The 20,521-nt window shown below is 37.4% G+C and overlaps 1 protein-coding gene across 2 annotated transcripts in view; it reads right to left on the bottom strand.

Moving 5' to 3' along the window:
• UNC79 (unc-79 homolog, NALCN channel complex subunit) overlaps positions 1-20,521 on the bottom strand; it is a 108,558-nt gene that overhangs the window by 14,024 nt on the left and 74,013 nt on the right. For both annotated transcript variants that reach the window (XM_058806978.1, XM_058806979.1), the window contains 9 exons: positions 17,103-17,141; positions 16,039-16,151; positions 15,869-15,954; positions 14,872-15,045; positions 13,189-13,257; positions 12,488-12,598; positions 6,890-6,994; positions 3,048-3,125; positions 519-608 (listed from right to left, as the gene is read on the bottom strand). In XM_058806978.1, the coding sequence (XP_058662961.1) occupies positions 519-608; positions 3,048-3,125; positions 6,890-6,994; positions 12,488-12,598; positions 13,189-13,257; positions 14,872-15,045; positions 15,869-15,954; positions 16,039-16,151; positions 17,103-17,141 (865 nt within the window). The remainder of the gene's footprint in view (positions 1-518; positions 609-3,047; positions 3,126-6,889; positions 6,995-12,487; positions 12,599-13,188; positions 13,258-14,871; positions 15,046-15,868; positions 15,955-16,038; positions 16,152-17,102; positions 17,142-20,521) is intronic.

Raw genomic sequence — 20,521 nt, 5'->3', positions numbered from 1 at the left:
AACCTGACAATGAGAACAATAGCATCCATTAGAAAAATGACACCCCCTTTTTTAGGTCAATTGCTGCATTTTAATTACCTCTGAACTTCCAATAAATTTAAGAGTCTGTTTGTTATCTATAAGAGACACAGGACTCCTCCACAGGCGTGTACTTAGTTGTAGAGGCAGGGAGTTTTATGTTTCCCTGGGTTATATTAAACACAACTACTTCTCACAGTGACTTTGGTATGACATTTTCTTATCATCAACATTTCAGAAAAATCATGCCTGCATTTTTATTATGTGCTCATGATATTAGAATCAGCCTCCATTTCAACATCACATAAGCTACTTTTTACTGATGCCACAGAAGTCTCTAATCTATAACAGCACTAATATTTTTTTACAAGAGAAAGAAAAGAAACCTGTCAGTCACCCTCAAATACTTCCTACTGTGTCTCCCAGGCAGGTTCCTTACAGAAAACATATTTTTGTCAAAAAAACTCATACACTTTAGATCAGTATATGCCAGAACCAACCTTCAATTTGGTTAAGGTATGCATATCTGCAATGAAATCCAGCACTTCCCCAACATACTGCCTCATGCATTCCATTGCTGCTGTTCCACACTAAAACATAAAAGAAATAAGTTAATGTACTGGGTTTTGCTTCACCAGAACACAATTAGTCTGTCTCAAATTCTTTATTTTCCTTTTTAGTTAAAATCATCAGGAATAGGTATTCTTTGATGTTCTTCTTCTCACTGTATTATCTCCTCTTATCTGATTATAGTATGAGAAGATAGCCCAGCTGCTGTAATTTCTTCATGCATCATAAAATACTCTTATCTATGACAGCAATAAAAGATCAATTGATGAAACTTTCAAGAATATTCTGGTATGTCATCCTGAAATTTACAGGTCCAGAATCAAAGTCTTAAAAACTCATGAGAATTGAACAGCTCTGTTTTTCAAGCAGCTGAGCATTTCTGCAATTAGAACCAATCAGTTAGAATCAAAGAAAACAAAATTCAGTCACAGGCACAGATGTCCGTTTTTCACATTAATCACAATGGAAAAACAGTTTAAATGACTTCAGGTCTTTTATGTGTAAACATCACTAAAATGAACATCACTGAAATGTGTTCTGTTTTTTCCTTTACGCAAAAACCAATGACTATTTCCTGTATACTCCTGAAGAAAAAGCATTCAAAATACAGCATCTTAATGGCATTAAGTTATGCAGTGTTCCAGTAAGACCATAAAGGTATGAGCTTACTGAGAAGCCACCTGTGCCAGAGCAAAAACAACCTCAAAGGGAAAACAAAGGGACTCAATGTGGTGCTTGCTGTATTTGTGCACTACAGATTTTCATAATCCTTTTCCTAGAATAGTGAGAAATGTGAATCTGGCCCTTAGCAAGCACAAGATGAGCCCGAGGTGCATAAAGCAATCAACAGAAGAAAGCTGTCAGATTAAATAAGGGCTTTGAATAGATCAGAGAGCCCTGTAGGGAAGCTTTCCAAAGGTGATGCTACCAACCCACTAGGTATGACATAAACCTCTGTTTATATGTTAATAGTCTGAGGTGAAGAAAATGCTACCTGAATTCAACAGGAACTATGGATGCCTCATTCTTAGGGGTCAAGTAAAAGAAATGTTTAACTTTTGAGGCTAAATGATCACATTATTAAATCAGATATCTTTTTGAAGTCACCAAAATCTACTTTATCCCAAGTCATAGGCTCAGGGCAGAGCTCTGCAGTAAAGTTTACAGAAAAAAACTACTGTTCTTTGACCTCTTTTTGATTACCTGCACTTTGAAGCATAGAAGCCGATTATCCTATCAGAGCATACAAATGAACTAGATTTAGTTTTAGTCACAGAATTATTAAGCCACAGTTAAGTTTTAGTGGCTGAAATCAGAAAAACTGCTAGAATTCTATATTTAAAACAACTGACCTGGGCACTCCTCATTTTTGTATGTTCCCTTACTATGTCACCTCCTGGCATTTCAAATGTTGTTCAGTTCCATGACAGAATAAAAACCAGTAAAACATGTCATTGGGAACCCTGTCAGTATATCTTCCATCCACTAAGGATTCAACCTGGGTTCTAGAATATTGAATAACGAAGTTAAGAAAGAGACTACACTCCAGTCTCTGAAAATAAATGCTCAGTTGCACAAGACTTCTCTCCAACAACCTATTCTGTTTCATGCAAGCAGTAGGCAGCCTAATTTTCTATGGTTTCTTCTGAAATGATCATGCTCCTATCACACCTTGTAACACCAGTATTAGTCTATTCAAAGCAAGTATAAATTAAAATATCCTGTTGGGAGGAAAGGAATTATTAAAGATTGGCATTTTAAAAATCACGCACTTCAGAAGATACATGGGAAAGATCCTATTAAATCATCCCTAAAGCTGACACACACAAAGGGAAACAAGTTTTCATCACTAAGCCTGTAAAGCAAACCTTGGCTAACCCTCCTCCATCTGCTTGGGTACTCAGTCACATGTGCCATGGAAGAAGTCAAGACCTCCCATTGTGCTACTTCCTCCCATACTCATCAGGTGCACATTCAGTGCCCGGGCAAGGAGTACTTGTAATTTAGCTACACTTATCAGCAGGATATAGATGAATGACTTACATATTACTAGAAAAATACCATTAACTCCCTTCTTAAATCAGATAATCTTTTGTGAGAGTGGAGGCAATGGCTTGTAGCTTTCCATCCTGCTACCATTTTTTGATGCATTCAGCTGGTCTGCTCCCCACTGAGAACTGCAGATCTTTGATTTGCCTTTCTGAGCACAGGCTCCACTGAAGTCAGTTACATGACTAAAGGTTATCAGTGAAAGTAAGGGAAGCAACATCAAATTAAGAACTTTTCCACTGTTAATAAAAAGAATGAAGCATCTCAACCTTGCCTGTAATCCATCTTGGCAATCAGGACAAATTAAAAAGAAAGAGCATTAAAATGAAGCAAAGCAAGCTGAAGAAGATGTATTTTTTTAAAAAGTCAGAACAACAGAACTAAGAAATGGACTTTGATTCAGTACTTACTCCAGGCATTGAGGCAATCATCTGTTTATGTAGGATTGTTGACTCAGCTAGTTTTGTTCCAGCATCTGCACAAACAAACTAAGAAGGAATTAAAGATAAGTTATTTTAAATTATTTTTTGAGGAACCTGAAGACACTAATAATTTATTCATTACTTCATTAAAATCAGTTCAGATCTCTTCTTGCTTTTATTCATTTGCCTTTAGAGATCTCTTTCTTTATAAACAACCTACTTAACTCACCATTATAAATGAGATAATTTTCTTGAAAAAAAATCTGACTTTAATGTGCTTAATTAACACATATGCAGTACAGAAGCAATTTGAAGAATATTATGTAACAAATCAGACTTTCTTTATGAAAAAAATATATATTTGTTATTTCTTCCATTTATCAAACGTTTTTCTCATTATGGAGTGAACCATGATAGAGAAGGATAAGGCAGGGTGCCTTATTCTTCACTGTGATATTACAACATGTCACTGAAGTTCTACAATCATTAATTATATGAAGAGTTTTGAAGTTGACAACATACTAGTATAGTGTGATATAGCTTCTGCACCATACAACATAAACAAGCTGTTTCTGAGACAGAAACAGTGGTCAGTGTCATGCTACTCCAGTAGAATGTCCCTCATTGCTTTTCCTATGCTTTTATTTTACCTTTTTTCTTGTTTCTTTTTGTTTCCAAGGGATTTCTTGGAATATTTTTGTTTCAAGAGATTCCTTGACCTAAAAATCTCCAATATCCATATCATTCATACATTAAACTTGCTAATTCTGTTATTTAATCATTATAAGCTTCAATAATGCATTGGACACCCTGCAAATGATTTGCTTGTTCCTACAACTTCTTGTCCTAACATTATATCTGCACTTGAACAATTTTTGTCCATAGTGATGCAACGTAACTTTCTAAGCAAGAGAGACAGAAAATAACTGTCAACTAAGGTCTAAGCCTTAATCCTTCTGATTAAAAAATTAATTGATACCATAGTACTTTCACAAACTGAGACAGATATTGACTACCATATTTTATGGTTGTCTAATGCATGCATGTTAGCAGAACTCTCAGTGGCTGACTGCTCTCCATGAAAGTATTTCAAAATATCCTTTACAGCCCTGGAATTTACTCTTACACTTCCACAAGCTTTACAACAGAACAGACCAAGTACACTGACTCTTAGAGACTGACTGAACAAGCAAATTCTAAAGACACACCAGTACAATTTGAAGTCAATGGAAATCCTAAAGATGTGTGCTGATGAAATGTGAGCAGGAGAAAAGTACTGGGAAACGAAATGCTGTGTGAAGAAGCAGTTCCTATGGAAACCCATGGAACAGCAGCATGTACATGATGGCTTTCCTTTGCTAGGACAAATCAAGGAGACAGTCTTAATGTGCCCTTTATCATCCACAACACCTATGCAAAGACTGGAGTGATCTGATTAAAAATTCTCATTCTTTGTAAAGTGGGACAAAGTTAGCTCTCATCTTAGCCTTAATGTCACCAGTGACGCTGATGGCACTATGTAATCTGGATAAACGTGGGTGTCAAATGTACCTTTCTAGGAACTCCTTTGTTAGTCAGCCCACGACTGATCTATCATTAAATTAAAGGGCTCATAGCTCCTTTGTTATCTGGAGCAGTTTGACAGAATCTCTGTATTCTGTGTGCACTGTCTGTATAGAATCTTGCATACAGGCTAACATGTCCATGGAGAAATGACTGCTGGAAATTAAAACCATTTCCGTTTGCTGCTGTGTTAACTCTGCTATGTCTTTATTCATTCAAAAGCATACAATTTGAATTAATAGCCTGGTGGCTTTGTGTGGTAAAGAGGTGAACCAATCCCTTAATTCTATTAATGGCAGCAGAGAATATTTAAAAAATAAAGAAACATATGCATTTTTACTGGTAGATTTCTTAAATTACAGTGATGCTTAAGATGGGCTTAGTGGTTACTATGGTGTTGCAATTCCAGAGGCTGTTGAGTGATTCAGACCACATACTACTGAGAGCCGCCAATTTACAGTCACTGGGAGAAGCAGTCATCATGCCTCCAGTAGGCATCTATGGCAGATGGTCTGAATACAACCCCTATTCTTCACCACTGACTGCATAAAAACAGAAGCTGGCTGCTTTGGATGGCAGGAAATATGAATCACTTCATCAGCCTCTGAAAGAGAGACATCATAAAAGACATTTATATCCACATTAGATGCTGTTGTGTAAGGTATGAATACATCCCAAAGTGAATACAGCATATGGGAACAGTTCTAGGAGGAAAACCCAGGCAAATACCATTTTATCTTTATGAGATAAGGTGATGTAAGAGAGTTTTGCTTACTGGGTCTCTCAGGCAATTGACTCAATGGGAAGCACAAGTGTAAATCAGTTAAACCCCACTACCAAAATTGACATGGCCTGTTGGCATTCTCAAATGACAAATTCAGGAAGGACCAAACTAGGGGATTTTCATGCTTTGGGGTAGTCACAGGACTGAATTATAGAAGTAATGCAGAATAATTGCTCTATTCTGTAATACAGGAAAAATCAGTTCAAATCAACAAAAACCACTGTACCAATGCTATGAAGGTGCATCACTGCAGGTGTAAGACAGAAAGAGGCTGGTGGTTGTTATTTGATGGTATTGACTGGGACTGAAAAAAGTAAGTTTGAGTTTAATAATAATTAGCAAAAAAAAAAGGACAAACTTGGACTTTTTAACTTAAATGGATTTTAAGCATCAAAAGAAAAAAAACCCATGCTATTCTTCCCTTCCCAACTTCTGTCCCTTATACTGATGGCATAATAATTGTTTTCAGAGTTATCCTAACTGCCATATTATTTCATTTGTCAGTGTGATTTCTCTGTCAACTGGAAATAATTTACTTACTATGAGTAATGTACCAGTACTCAAAAGAAAATGAGTCCACAGTAAGCTATGTGAAGCTTTGACCTATAATGGGAAGGGAAGGAATGAATGCAGCTGTGATGCTGGGAGCATTATGGGAGATCTATGTAATAAATACCTCACCTGGACCTTATGAACTGCTGTTATGCTGGTCCCTATAATTTTAAGTTTCCAAGTTGAAGTTTCTAACATATCATTGTTATCTCATTGGAACAATGAGCCCAGTGCTTGTGATTACATTTTATAGACTTCAGCAAATTGTTTTGGTGACAGGCTTGTGATGCCAAACTGTGCCACACTTGCCTTCTTGAAGGCAGAAGTTTTCATAAGCCTGTATCTTATTTCCTCATATTTTCCAAGGGTAGCTTGACTCCACAGAATGAAAGCAGCAGAAATATTTTCAACATATTCCTTGCTGGAAAACTACAGGTCAAAAGAAAATGGCCTTCAGGAACTGGAGACAAACTTTCTGCCAGAAACTGAGTTGTGACCCATGATCCACTAGCAGCCCTTCCCACACAAGCTGGTGACAGGGTTTCAGGCTAGGATATAAAGAAAAGGCAGCACCAGGGGCAGTTGCCCCAACAGGACATGATATAAAACTCAGTGGACTCAACCCGTCTGGGTCCCTTCCAACTCAAGATATATTCTGTGATCTTCAATATATCAGCAGTGATGCACAGGTCATTATCATTATGAGAAATTTGGATTCCAGATTTAGTTTCTTAAATTTTAATGTAGGAGCCTAAATCTATGCACCAATGCATACAAATGCAACTGGATTTGCAATAAAAAGTTCTTGCTTCCCCAGACATTGCTGGTACTTTCTGTAACCATGTTGGACTCAGTTCTTCAGCCTCTGCCCCACTCCTGAACCTGGGCCCAGACAGGATCAGTATGAGAATTACATCAGAATTTCCTGTACCTGCACCAACAGCAGCAGATTCATGTCTGGTAAGGGCGATTTCAACTTGAGTGCTTGCAGTAACTCCAATATAACACAGCGTGTCAAGTAGAACTTGTCCCTTTCCTGCAACAAAAAAAACACAGAATTATGAATGTCCTGAAATTCACTGACAGCCACTAGTAAACCATAAAGATGCTTTTTATCTAAGCTTGAGAATAACTAAATTACAAAAATGTACCAGTCTCTGTTGTCTAAAAAAAAAGCCAACATCACTCATAATTTATATAATTGTACAGACTTAATGAACAGACATCATTGAAGGTGATTTTTCTTTGCTGTTTTGTCAGACATTATATCCAAGATTTAGTATTTCACACATGAAATACAGACAGATTTTATAAAATAGTTATAAAACCCAGGTATGCAAACACAGCTTTCATTAAGGAGTCCCATGAAAAGAAAAAAGAGGAAAGCAGTAAGAAATTACACAGAAGAACAAAACTGGCATAGTATTTAGCATTATTTTTTCACTGAAGCTGCCAAAACAGTCTATATTTCCCCACACTCTCTTTCTGTTGTTATTCCCCTTTAACAAAAGAGTGCCTCCACTACAGCTGCTTGGACCATCTATTTCCACTCATTAGACTGGCAGTACTTTTCCACTTCCACAATAAAACCAGTCTTGGCTACAGCTGCTACAACAGAAACACTTTAAAACATAGGGGGAAATCAGCCAGCGGAGATTAGAACACAGAAGTCTAAGAATAGAGTTGTAGGGCTGAGTCAGCAAGGAGGTACAAGAGATAAGATGGCCTTGTTATACATCTTACTTTGACATTCTCCAACTTTAGACAATAAGATAAAAACATCAAACAAACCCATAACTTGCTATTGACCACAGCAACTCCAGAATTTTGATAAGCAGGAGCGCCGTGCTCTATTTCAGACAACCATTAGAGATGAAATAAATGGTCTAATAATGAGAGCATATCCAAAGTGTGCTTAAAATCTAAAACATTATATCCTCCATCTTGTAAATCCCATGCACTTGCCTGCTCACTTAAGTTAAATGTATGGAAATTCCTACTCAGTCAGGGCCTCAGTTTCTCCACAAAATCTGTAAAATGAGATTATTTGTCTCTTCCCCAGATAAGTTTAATTAGTGAGAGAGAATTTGAAGGCCATGTCTAGCTGCACACAGGAGAAACTGAAAGTGAGAGCGGGCTTCTGTTGCAGCAGACCAAGCAGTGACCAGTGCTCCTCTTCAGAGCACTGCTGTCCCCACACTAGCTGTGTGGCATATTGTCAAACAAAGCTTGCAGCAGCAGTGCATGACTCCCACAGCACCCACATATCTCTGAATGAAAACAGATTTTAAATATCAGGCCTTGATCTGAGAGAAGGTGCCTAAACAACAGAATGGTGTGTATTCCATGGAACTTATGATGCCAGTCTGTGAATCAAGAGACCACACTTCAAGTTCCTAGTTTCCTCTTCAATTACATGGAGTGTGCAGACAGATAACATATTTAGATGACAGAATGGTCCCAAACTGCAGTCCTTGTCCTTGTCTGACTATACTGCTGCAGTCTAGGCAGCTAGACTTGCAGGAAGCTAACACTCCAGAATCAGCTGTATTATGAAACCATTTCTTGAGGGGACAAATATTCAAAAGTCACACATTCACATGCATGAGTGCTGCTCTGATAAAAAATATACAATATAATAATATCCAGGAGAGGTCAGATGGGAACAAATGTCTTCAGTAAGTTATCTCCAACAAGGCCATAAGCAGAAGCAAAAGAATAAGAACAAGGCAAGCATGTATAATTTCACCAACTATTTTCAGCTCAAGGAACTTCTGAGCTTCTGTATAATTCAAAACTCTCAATGTATTTCTCTTCCACATAACTGTCCATTGACCTCTGGGACTCATGCCAACCTTTAGCACAAATGGTAAAGAGTCACACACTATTGAAGAATCAGTTCCCTTTACTTAGTTTGACTAGTTCCTATAAACTTAATATGTTCTTTACACTGGAAAGGAATGAAATTACCTAGCCCTGTCTGGATCACTTGGGACCTTGAAGACCTCTCTCACATTCCCATCAGTTGCTGCTCTTTCAGACCAAAGAGCTCTGACTTAGTTGCTCTGTACATGGAACTCAAACTGTTTGATCACTCTTGCTATCATTACCTGAACTTTCTCTGACATTGTGATATTCTGAGTGGGAATCGAGAACCAGAATGGTGCATAATACCCACAGTGTAAACAAATCCTGATTACTTGTCAGAATTTCCCAGGAAGAGTATCCCTTCCCACCATCAAATGCCTTCCCAGAGCTGAGACACAGACACTGTGCAGTGCCACACTCAAGTCAGTTGACATTTACATCCCCCCCAAAGAGTGGACAGAAGTTCCTATCAGTAACCCAGTCCAGTAGCCTACACATACTGAAAAGAAGGAAGATATAATTCTTTCAAAAGCATTCAGCTATTTTACATACCAACATCTATGCTATACAGGATATAACGGGGCCATAACAAATTGCTTGTCAGAACACTGGAAAAGAAGCACAGGATTCATGAACCCCAGCTTTTCTTGGCTTTAGGGATAATACAACTGCTAACTGCCTCTTTCTCTAAGGAGTCTCCTACCTCACAGTCTAAACTCTTAAAGTTTGTTAAGCACGTGAAGAGAGATTGAGCAAAATCAGGCAAAATGGTTTTTTGACATCTGATCTCTTGCTTCCTGCACTGTACATCAGGAGTGATGACATATAAGTCAATGGCCCAGAGTGTCCTTCCTACCCACGTCTGCTTATTCCTATCATCCTGTTGGTGATAAATATGTATAAACATTATATTCTGCCAGAAAGACATTACTCTTTGAGAATAACATCCAGAGGAGCTACATGTATAAATCTGATACCAGAAGTGTCAAGAATACACTACTTCAGTCACTGTTCAGCCAAATCAACTCTCTCACATGTCTGTGTATCCCTACAGGAAACAGCTTTGCAACCTTCAAATTGTGACTAACCACATGTCAATATGGAGAACATGAAACTACTGAAGTTCAGTAGTACCTCAGGGTCCAAACTTAGTAGTAGGAGTCAATTGGATCTTTAATGGAGATTGCTGTCCTCCAAGTAAGCCAGTATAAAGCAAAAATCTTTATTTTATCATTGCTGATACTGCAGTAATTAAAAATACTGAAGATATGCCTCTTAATATTCTTTAAAAGATTCAATAGCAAAATCATGTGGCATTCTGCATTTACTTAGTAAGGGACAACAGAACACCAGCAAAAGGCTAAGTTTAGGTTCAAGCTTCTGCAGTTCTAAGAGATAAGAAAGCCAGAAAGTGTCCATTTAGGACCTTAAGACACTTGAAAGGAAAACTAAAGATAAGATTACAATCCACAGAAGAGATGGTACTCTCAACTGAGAGTTCCAAAGGCACCCAAAAAAAACAAATTGCTGACCTGGAACAGAAACTCAGACAAGGAAATATCAGATTGACGTGAGTCTTCAGGCTCCAAGACAAGAGAAACTCAGATATTCCTGCCATTGGCTATTAGGAAAATGTTGGATCTTTTTTCCTAAAAAAAAGATTTGGAGTGGTTGTACAGCACTGACCTCCACAAAGTGCATGTTGGAGTAGCTTGGTCTTTGAAAAGACAAGAATCCTCCACAGCTTAGCTGAAAGTTGCTGTTTTGTTCCAGTCAGCACACTCAAAGTTGCAAAACAAGCAATTACATTTGAATAGTTTCAATGCTTACAATTATATTCCTTCTGGAATTCACTTCTATGCAGTCGTCTACCACAACACTCTTATTTACATACAGTGGCTTCCACTGTAGAGAAACACAGACATCATAACTGATTTGGTGTTTTTTCTAACTGCAGTCATTAATTTGATGCTTCTAAGGCAAAACTACAATAAGCTTTCAAAAATAGCAAGGATAATGTAGTGTGGAGTTCCACTAAATTAACTATTCTGTGGCCATACAATGCAGAACATTCACTAATGCTTCAATTTCTGGGTCATCAGGTTGAATTAAACTAAATCAAGAAGATTTACCAAGTACTGTAATCCAAGCTTCCTGTGTGCAATTAAGTACTCACTACATAAACAGAATAATCAACCAGGAAGCATGCAAGAAACACGTGTGAGGTTTCCAATACCATGGTTTTAACTACATTTCTCTGAAACTGCAGAGCCTGAGGAAAGTGAAAAATTTCCTGTAGGTCACAATTTGCTTTAGCAGATATATGAAAAACTCTGATAAGACCACAAATGCAAGAGGGGTATCTTTGCTTCAGTTTTAAATGAGGCTTTTCTGTTTCAGTGAAAAAAACCACTATTCAAGTTAATGCATTTTGTGCAAGGCAAAGTGAGTAAAATGTTAACTATTCAAGTTAACATTTTACTCACTTTGCCTTGCACAAAGCCTTAACTATAGATACAACTCAAAATAATTCCAAAAGCTAGGCAATCTCTTCTGTATTCAGGATTATTCCACAGCATAAACTCTTCTCTTTCAAATTAGACAAAAAAACTAGAACTTGCTTGCTGTCATTAAACATACTGTTAATTAATTTCTGTTTAATGCTTCAAGCCATTACATTTGGTAAAAATTTTTCTTATTTTCTTGTGGCGCAGTTTTTCCACAAGAGTGCCATTGATTTAATCATTTCTTCTTCACTGTTTGTACAGTGATATTTTAAGTCTTAACAAGACTGAAAGTATGCATGTTCCAGTTGTGCATTATCAAAACAAAAAATCATGTAGCTACTTATGACAGAATGTTTCCTGAGGATTAATTACTGTTCTGACAAATGTAGCAAGGATGGAAAACTGTGCACTTAGTAGCTAAAGCAACATTTTTGTTCAGTACCTTGACAATCTAGGTAATGGAGTATATATGATCATGGGTTCAATTGCTTTTTTATTATTAAACTTCTCACTGATAGCTACAAAAATGAATCCAAGTAATAACTGCTATTTGTACACCATAGCTTTCATCCAGTAATCTTTAAAAGTTTTTAAAAGTGTACATATACTGTTCTCTTTTTTACACAGCAACAGCCATGCCTGCCAAAGGAAAATACCCAATACAGAATGAACAGGATCTAAAATGGAAAGCTCCTAACTTGGAGTCTTCCATTTTAGTCAGTTGTCTACTGCTCCCCCCACAGCTGTGCTCTCCAAAGGCACTACCAGGAATATTTAAGTTTTTACTCACAAGTGTGGATGGCTAAACTTGTGCACTAGGAAAGATATGACTGATATTCATGTGATGCATGAATACCAGGTATTTCAAAAATATAAGAAAAAAGTGTCCAAGTCACAAAATCACACTAAAAAACTTTTCTGAGCAACATCTGCAGCAGGTTCCCATCATCTGTGTCTTTACTGTGAATGTAAAACTCAGCATTACTAAAAGGCACTATACCATGATCACTACTTGATTAACCAAACTATGTTAAAACTGTTGACAAGCCTGAAACTTGATAGTGATTCCATCTTTACTTCCAAACTACTTGTGGGAAGCACTACTTTGTCCTATTTTTACTTGTCCCTAAAGGAAGATGCAGTGTCACTGTTACCTTGGTGAAGGCTCGGTAGCACAAACCACATAGTTCCACCAGGTAGGCCAGAGTGAAGACAGCATTCTGAATTACAAAGCTCAGTAATTTTGAAAAAGGTTCCAGAAGACTCTGCAATAACATGTGTTACAGAAATCAATAACCCGTTGCCCAAAACAGCAAAGAAGCATTCCAACTCTGAGATGCCTGAATGGAACAGCATTATTTTTAGCTCAGAGGCTATCTGCCTGGGATTCACACTGTTTTGGGCAAACAGCTGTATCATATGCCTTCATGCTTCCGTCAGAAGTTAGAAACAAAAAGTTAGAAAATAGTTCCACTTGTGACACAGTGTTTATAAGAGATGCTGTATAGTTTATGCAGGAAAACCTCACTGACTTCAGTGGAATTGTACTGAAAAACATCTGAGGAAGCTCATTAATCTTTTTTTTTAGAGAAAAAAAAAAGAAGAGGGGGGGAAAAAAAAGAGAACATCAAATCTTTAAGAAGATATACATTCACACCCACACAAGAATGTAATTCTACCCCCACTTCACTGTAACCTAGATTCCAAAGCTCCTATCATTCTCCAAACAGTATTGGACTGCACAATTTTATGCTTACATATAATGCTCTCCTAGCCAGGGGAAATGAACACACTCATACAATTGCACAGGCTGGCTGTATCTGAGGCAATAGAATTTTGTCTTCTTGGAACTTACCCTGGTGGCACTAGTAGTAGGTATCTTCAACAAGCAAATCATGATTCTTAAACTAGAGTCTAAAGAACACTGAACATATTTGAAGACAAAAAAGAAAAAGAAAAGAAGTTAGTGCCCTTCTGTGTACATATCTTGCTTATAGTGGTAGCAGCTATGAATAACTTACAAGTGAAGTCTGAAAAATGATCCCTGATGATTGATTTTTAATTACCTTCTCTAAACTGGCTTATCCTTGAACACAATCATGCCCCTTCAGTGGTAACATACACAGCATAGGTGCACACAACCAACCCTATTGTATATGTCTATGCTTGTTCTGGAGTATGATATTTTCCCTTACATATTAAGACATCTCACAACCTGCAACATTAGAATATGCCCTGGCAGCTGCTGTTTCAGATTCCTTAAGTTGTTCCTTATGATGTAATCTTTATTTTAAGTAAATCACACAGGTTACAGCACTGAATGGGCTTTTCAGGATCAACCCATTGTCTTGCCTCACCCCTGCTGTAAACATCTATAATATCAAAGGGTCCCTTATGACCCTAAAAAAAGAACAGGAGATTGAAAGTTCAAGAGCAAGCAATTGCTTTACTTGTACTTACTAATAATACCTCAAATGAATAAAAGGGAAATCAGAGTAAACCCTACACCTAAAGGTTCTGTGAATGGTGGATATGCAGTTGGAACCACTAAGATCCAATTAATTTGTTTTTATTTATTTCAGTTACATAAGATGCAGCAGATTGGGGTGGCTAGTACACAGAGGGAATGGTTATTGCCTGTTTGGCTTAGTAAGTTAAGCTGAAGGATAATGCCACAATTTACCAAAATCTAAACATGTTTCAACCTCTGACTATTGCATAATAGTGCCAAGGAATTTAATATCATTCATGTAGCCAGGTGGTGACAACCAATTTAAAAGACAATGTTATCAGTCACAAGTTTAGATTTTGGATCCCTCAGCCCATATAGAATAACACTTTTATGTACAGAAAAAATTACCACTGGGTTCATTCACACCACAGCAAACAGATTAAGTGCATCAGAATTCCATTTAATTTACTGGAGTCTACTGGAAAGACTCAGAAGTTTTTATTGTGTTTTCTAAAATATACACACCAGGAGATAAGATCCTGGTGTATGTCTTCTGAGCTCAAATAAATCAGAGCCCAGAGCTTCTGGATTTAGTTTCTGTAACAATATTCTATTACAAAGAGAACTACAACCTGGTCAGCCAAATGAGCTAAGCCCAAGTCCCAGTAGTCTCAGTTCTCTCTGCCTGTCTGGCTACTGTGTACTTTCAGCAAATTAATTAGGTGTTGCTGCTCTTCTTAAGAGTTTTATTTAGTTTCAACAGTTAAAACCAGATGGATTTTCAATGTCTAAATACTGATTGTCTCAAATGCAGTATTCTAATCTGACGGAGACAGGGCATAGGAAATACATAGGAGAAAGACGTGAAAAGTACCCCCGGTCAGAGTTGCTGTTGTTACACACAGAAAACATAATTAAAGGGACGTATCAGAGATACAATAAATCTAGTCCTCTGGAAACATCAGGTGAATCATTAGGAAACATTCCCAACAACACACTCCGATTGGTTATCCGCAATTTACGCACAGTTTCAGTACATTCTGACCAATGGCAATATAGCTTGTTTCAGATGCCCGCACATCATACCTTAAGAGGCAAAACACATGGGAGTTTAGTAAGGAAGGTCTGAAACTGATTACTAATTGTGGTCCAGAGGTTGCTGGGGGAATCCATCGGCAAGGCTTCCATGAAGGTAGCAATGTTTTCCAAACAGCGGAGCATCGCACCCCCTGCTGGCAAATTCTTTTTGTTGTTTAAACCCTGGGAAAGGAAATCAGAGCTGTGAACGATCATACACGTGCAGAACTGGTTCCTGACAAGGCATTTGGAAATGCTGAGTTTGAGACCAAATACTGCATGCTTTTTCTACTGTGTTAATGATAGTGTTGTGCTGGGAATTTGAGCTGTGTATGTGAAAATTAGTCTAGAGTTCCTAAAGTACTGACCAAAAGAAAGCCTAAATGTTACAAGCAGGGTCTTAACTCATAATCTGCTTAGACTAGCATGGCAGTAGAAAAAGCAAAACTTAAAGTATTCAGCAGCAGATTTTTCATGTTTTCCTTTAGACAGTTTCAAAGAAAATACATTCATTAATATTCCATAGACCACGTATGCTTTTGTGGCTTGTGTCCTAGGGTGAGGCCTGAAAAGACATGAGCAGTTTTAAAGTGATGCCAACATCTTGTATGAGGCAATTGCCATGTTCTTGGAAGAACAGGACACATGCAAGGGACTAGTTCTAGCAGGAGGAAAAATGGTACAGTAGAAATAAGCCAGCTGCATAGAAGGCTGTCAATGAAAGGCAGGCAATAGATTTTTTGAATACTTAAGAAAAACCATCATCAGATAAAATGAAAAGGGAGAACTGAGATGTATGAGTAGAAGTGTTCCTGAAAACAAAAAGCAGTGCTTGGGGAAGGAATGGGGTGCACTACCAGTGGTGAGGACAGCCTAATTACTTGCAGGGAGGACAAAACAAAAATTCAGTCTTTTTCATGAAGCAAGTTTGAACTCAAATGAGGAGAAATTGCCCTGATAATGCTAATAAAATTAGCATCATTAACACAGCCAATTGTCAACATACCTCTAACAGCTGACTCAGAGCAGCAATGGAACTCAGCTCACTGAAGTCCATCAGAGATGTAGCCAAGGTCCGTAAGAAGCTTCCATCTGAAATTTGAATGATATTCTTGCACTGGCTGCTCATACAGAGGGAACTGAGGGTCAGAAATGCACTCAGGTATTGCACATTACCTTTAATAATGCTCTGGAAGAGCTGAGGGAAGATGCCATTGGGAGCCAGCTGATGGAACACACAACGGAGGAACTGCTTGGCCACACCTGCAGCATTTCCAGGGATCATCATGCTGAAAATGAGGGAAAAGAAAAGAAGACAAAATTGCATTGCAGATTAAACACTTGTCATTGCTGACTACATGGAGGAAATAAAGATGATGCTATTATTTTTAAATATGGAATTGTTCAGTTATGAGTGAGACACTCAAAAACAGAAGTGTCCTGATCCTGAAAGAAAGTACAGCATATTGATTTCAAGACTTGAGCTCAACTATGAATAGATTAAAAAATTACATACACATACTTAAAGTAGTTGTCTCAATAAATACCTGTATTTTTCGTGATTCCCCACATAGTTTTATTTGTGAGTTATCTGAATTTGAAATATAATCCTGCTCTCACCTTGTGTATTTCAGTGACACATAATAAGGTTTCTGGCTTTTCATGAAACACATGAAAAACAGGTAAACAAAAACATTATAATATTCATTTGCCTCTTGCAGTTTCCTTCAAAACATGAAGTACTCCCTAATCATTCATAAATGAATGGTTTAATTTAAAAGCCTAAGTATTATCTATTTACTCATAAATTGCACATCTTAACATGCTTTACAGCTTCACAAAATGAATTTATCCTATTCAGCATCTGATTTACATAATGAGGCATCACTACCACGGATTCTCCATGGCCAAGGAGGATTCACTTGATTGAATTTATGGAGATAGTTATCAAGATAAATACTGAACACAGAACCAGTTAGAAAAAGCTGCACTGAAATTGTGAAGATCAAACAGCATCTGAATCTGATTTTTTCCAGCTTTAACACATATGAATATGGACTCCTGTTTATCTCCAGAAAATACAGGATATTTCAAATAAGTATAAAGGGCATTTTTTTCCTTTTACTCACAAATATTAAATAACATTTTTAAAAGTTAAATTTTGTTGATTTTAGGGTCAGGGAAGATGATGCTTTAGATTGATTGTTTCACTTTTGTCAAGGTATCCTTTGCTACCATACCTTTCTGCTTGATTAGAAAAACTGGTACTTGATGCCAACCTGGAATAAAAATAAAAAAGAAATTGAAACTCATTTGCTTTTTTTGTGTGTGTGTTTTATTTTTAAGTATGATAATAAAGCACCATTTTAAATAAATAGCACACATGAATTTTAGAGAACATTTAAAATGTTAACATAAAGATCTGAAGAGCACATAAATTCAGAAAAATCATATTTGCATGACATAAACTCTATTCAGTCTTGCAGTCTCACTAATGCTCAATTGCTCTAAAGACAAATCTTGCCTCCCTCTAGTAGCACAAGGATAATGAAGTAATGTTTTTGCCCTACAGCATATCATGGATAAAAATTTTTTTTAGAGAGAAAAAAAGCTTGCCAGAAGCTGCCTACTGACTGAATAGTTTCTGATTAATGCAGCAACACAGACTAAGCAAAAAGTCTTTGCTTGGCCCTCTAAATTGAGGCTTCCAGTTTCAGATATTGGCACATAAATAACTAGCCTAATTTCAAAACTACTAATTACCTACAAGCTCTTCCAAAGTCAGATGAGAACTATTGTATTCTCAAAAAATCAGGTCATTTATTTTAGGAACTAAATATAGACTTTAAAGGCAAATATGGGCAGTGAAAATCCTGAACGCAATCTTAAAGTAAAATCATGCACTTCAATATGCAGGACATGTAAATGAATAGAATCAGGGCTTACAATATCAAAGCAAAACACCTTTAATACCAAAAGTCACTAAAAGGCTGTACACTGTAAAGCCAATATAAAGATGGACACTAGAAGCATCACTTATACATAAAACAAAATTCTTATTTTATTCTGCTGCAAATCAATATTTTAGATGGTATAAGTTGATAAGTCTACGGGAAAAGTTCATAGAGCTACACTATTTTATATCTAAACTTCAATGGGATTTTTTTGATTAATGATCCTTTTATCCTGGACTTAGCTGTTGCTCATCCTTGGTCACCCCCTGTTCTGAAGACAGTTTCCTCTCCAATCAACTAATAAAAGGACCCTAAGGCAGCTCAGTCAAATGCAACAGCATGAACCAAAATTATGGTGATTTTCATGAGTTATGCATGACAAGCTGGGGACACAACATACTTCCAACAATGCAATAATCTCAAACTTGATGGTGCAGAGGACTAAAGATTTTATTATCTTCCGTTGTTCTAGCATAAATCAGAAAAACACATTAGAGTTCCTGACTTCAGTATTCTTAAGAGCAATCCACACTAAAATACAACATATTATTTCTGTTGTGCAAAGCTAATTCTGGGTGAGAAAGGTCTGAAGCTACCATCAAGCAATCATGGCTTTTATTCTGGAATGATTGCTGCATCAGCTGACATTAAGGCACACGAGGATTTCTGCAGAATGCAATGAGACCAATCACATGCCCAATGGACATGACACCTATTTTCCAAAATCTACTGAAGTACAGAAACACAACAATGTAAAATCTTTCTTCTAAAAGAAATCAAAGTCTAATGTTTTTCTCTCCTTTTGAATGTGATAGTGCAAGCATGGGGTTTGTGACAAACAAAACAGTAGGTTTCCAACTTTGGAAAAACTTCACCTGACATGAACTAGAGTAAACACTTGGGAACATCTGAAACTTCCCAAAATGTACGGTCTGTATATATTTATCATTACTACTCTAAATATTTTATTGCACAAATGCCATGAACTCTCATCATTGCCCCCACTTTTCAGACCACAAAGCAGAACAGGAAATGGATGTGTTCAAATCTGTACACGTTAGGAACAGAAGTTAAGCTTTTCACAGTTCCTCACTAACTCAAGCCCAAATTTAACCTTCAAACACAGCTTTAATGTTTGGAAAGTTAAATCTCACTAAAAATCAGTTAAATAAGAATAACCAAGTCAAAAATCTTGATTAAGGAACCAGATCATAAATTTAAATGCATGTCAAAGTCTTAGAAACACTTCAACCTTTAATTGTCAGTAACCTGAACCCAGAAATTTTTTCCCTTCAGAAAATCCCAACAGATGCCTATCTATGCCTGTGGGTACCCAAATAACTTTTGAAAATCTTTCTGTGTATTGTTTAGGTCCTGAAACACCTGGCACTTCCTAACTCCTTATTTCCCCTTCTAGGCATGAAAGTAGTAGCTCTATTAGTAAGAATAAAAGTGCAAAAAGTCTAATTCATTTTCCCTTCTGCTGTTGGATGGGTACTTGGAGCTATATATATATATATATATATATGGCACCACTCGATGAAAGACAGAGCAAGGTACATATATGAAGCACCTGAATGCCTCTCTGCTTATATTCACTACTTATTTGGCGTATTTTCAAAGTAATTCCTTTGTGGGGAGTCTGTTATTGTATTTAGAATTTTTCAGAAATTCCAACCAGCAGGAACAAGACAGGACATTTACCAGGAATACCTCATGTTGCACTGTCATCTTGTGTTCTAAAACAATCAGCTGTCTCACTCTAAAGATGTAGCATTTCCCCCTCAAAACACAGAAAAAGGTAGCCCACTTATCCCTCATCCCTTGATAATTCATCTTCCAAATTATTTCCTCTCTGTGGCTGCAATACTGTTGTATTTACAAGAATCACACAGAATGGGCAGCATCCATCTAGGTCAGAAACTCTGCCTCCATCAGAGTTAATTAGCAGAGACAGCAGGGAACTGCAGCCTTGCAGTTAATGGAAATAGAGGACTTGAAGAGCTGCTGTGTTTAAATGGAATTGGGAGGTAGAGCAGAAGCAGGGCTGTGGAGATCCATGCCCTTGCAGAAGCCACAGTCAAGCAGTTTGAACATCAGCCTCCAAAAAGAACGTGGAGGAGAAGAGCTGTGCAATGTTTCTGCACGTCCAGTGCTGCTCAGAAATTCATTCTGGAACACCCCATCACATCCATCCCACCTCTGAGGCAAGAAGTTGGGGAAGTGGCTGAGACAGCAACCACACAAAATTCAGTGGTAACAGTTAATTATCCCATGCACACTGGGTAAAAGTAACAAGAGAAAAATAATGGCAGCAAATGTTCAAGATTTTCTCAGAGGCCATTTCACACAGCAGCTGGTTTGGAAGCCCAATGCAAATTTTCACCTAGCATACAAAATATGGTTGAAAAGCCTGAGGAGTGTCAGGTATACTAATGAATGATCATACTTAGGAGTCAACACTCCTCCAGGAGCAAAGTTCAGAAAAGCTGACCACATTCCTGCATAACCTCTAAAGTAGGAGCCACATAAAAGTGAAAAAGTGTGTCAAAGCAGCAACAAGGGGGGAGCCAAGAGAATGCAATTTTTGTAAGACACACAGAAGCTGTTAATGAGCATTACACTGGAAACACAGGGACAAGGTACTCTAGTTGTTAACAAAGACTTCAAGAGAGTAGAAGAAAATAAGGTAAGGGAGATTTTTA

Source organism: Ammospiza caudacuta, chromosome 6 (assembly GCF_027887145.1).
Source record: "Ammospiza caudacuta isolate bAmmCau1 chromosome 6, bAmmCau1.pri, whole genome shotgun sequence".
NCBI classification, from domain to species: Eukaryota; Metazoa; Chordata; class Aves; order Passeriformes; family Passerellidae; genus Ammospiza; species Ammospiza caudacuta.
The sequence above is the reverse complement of the archived record's forward strand: the minus strand, read 5'-3'. Positions and strand labels throughout refer to the sequence as shown.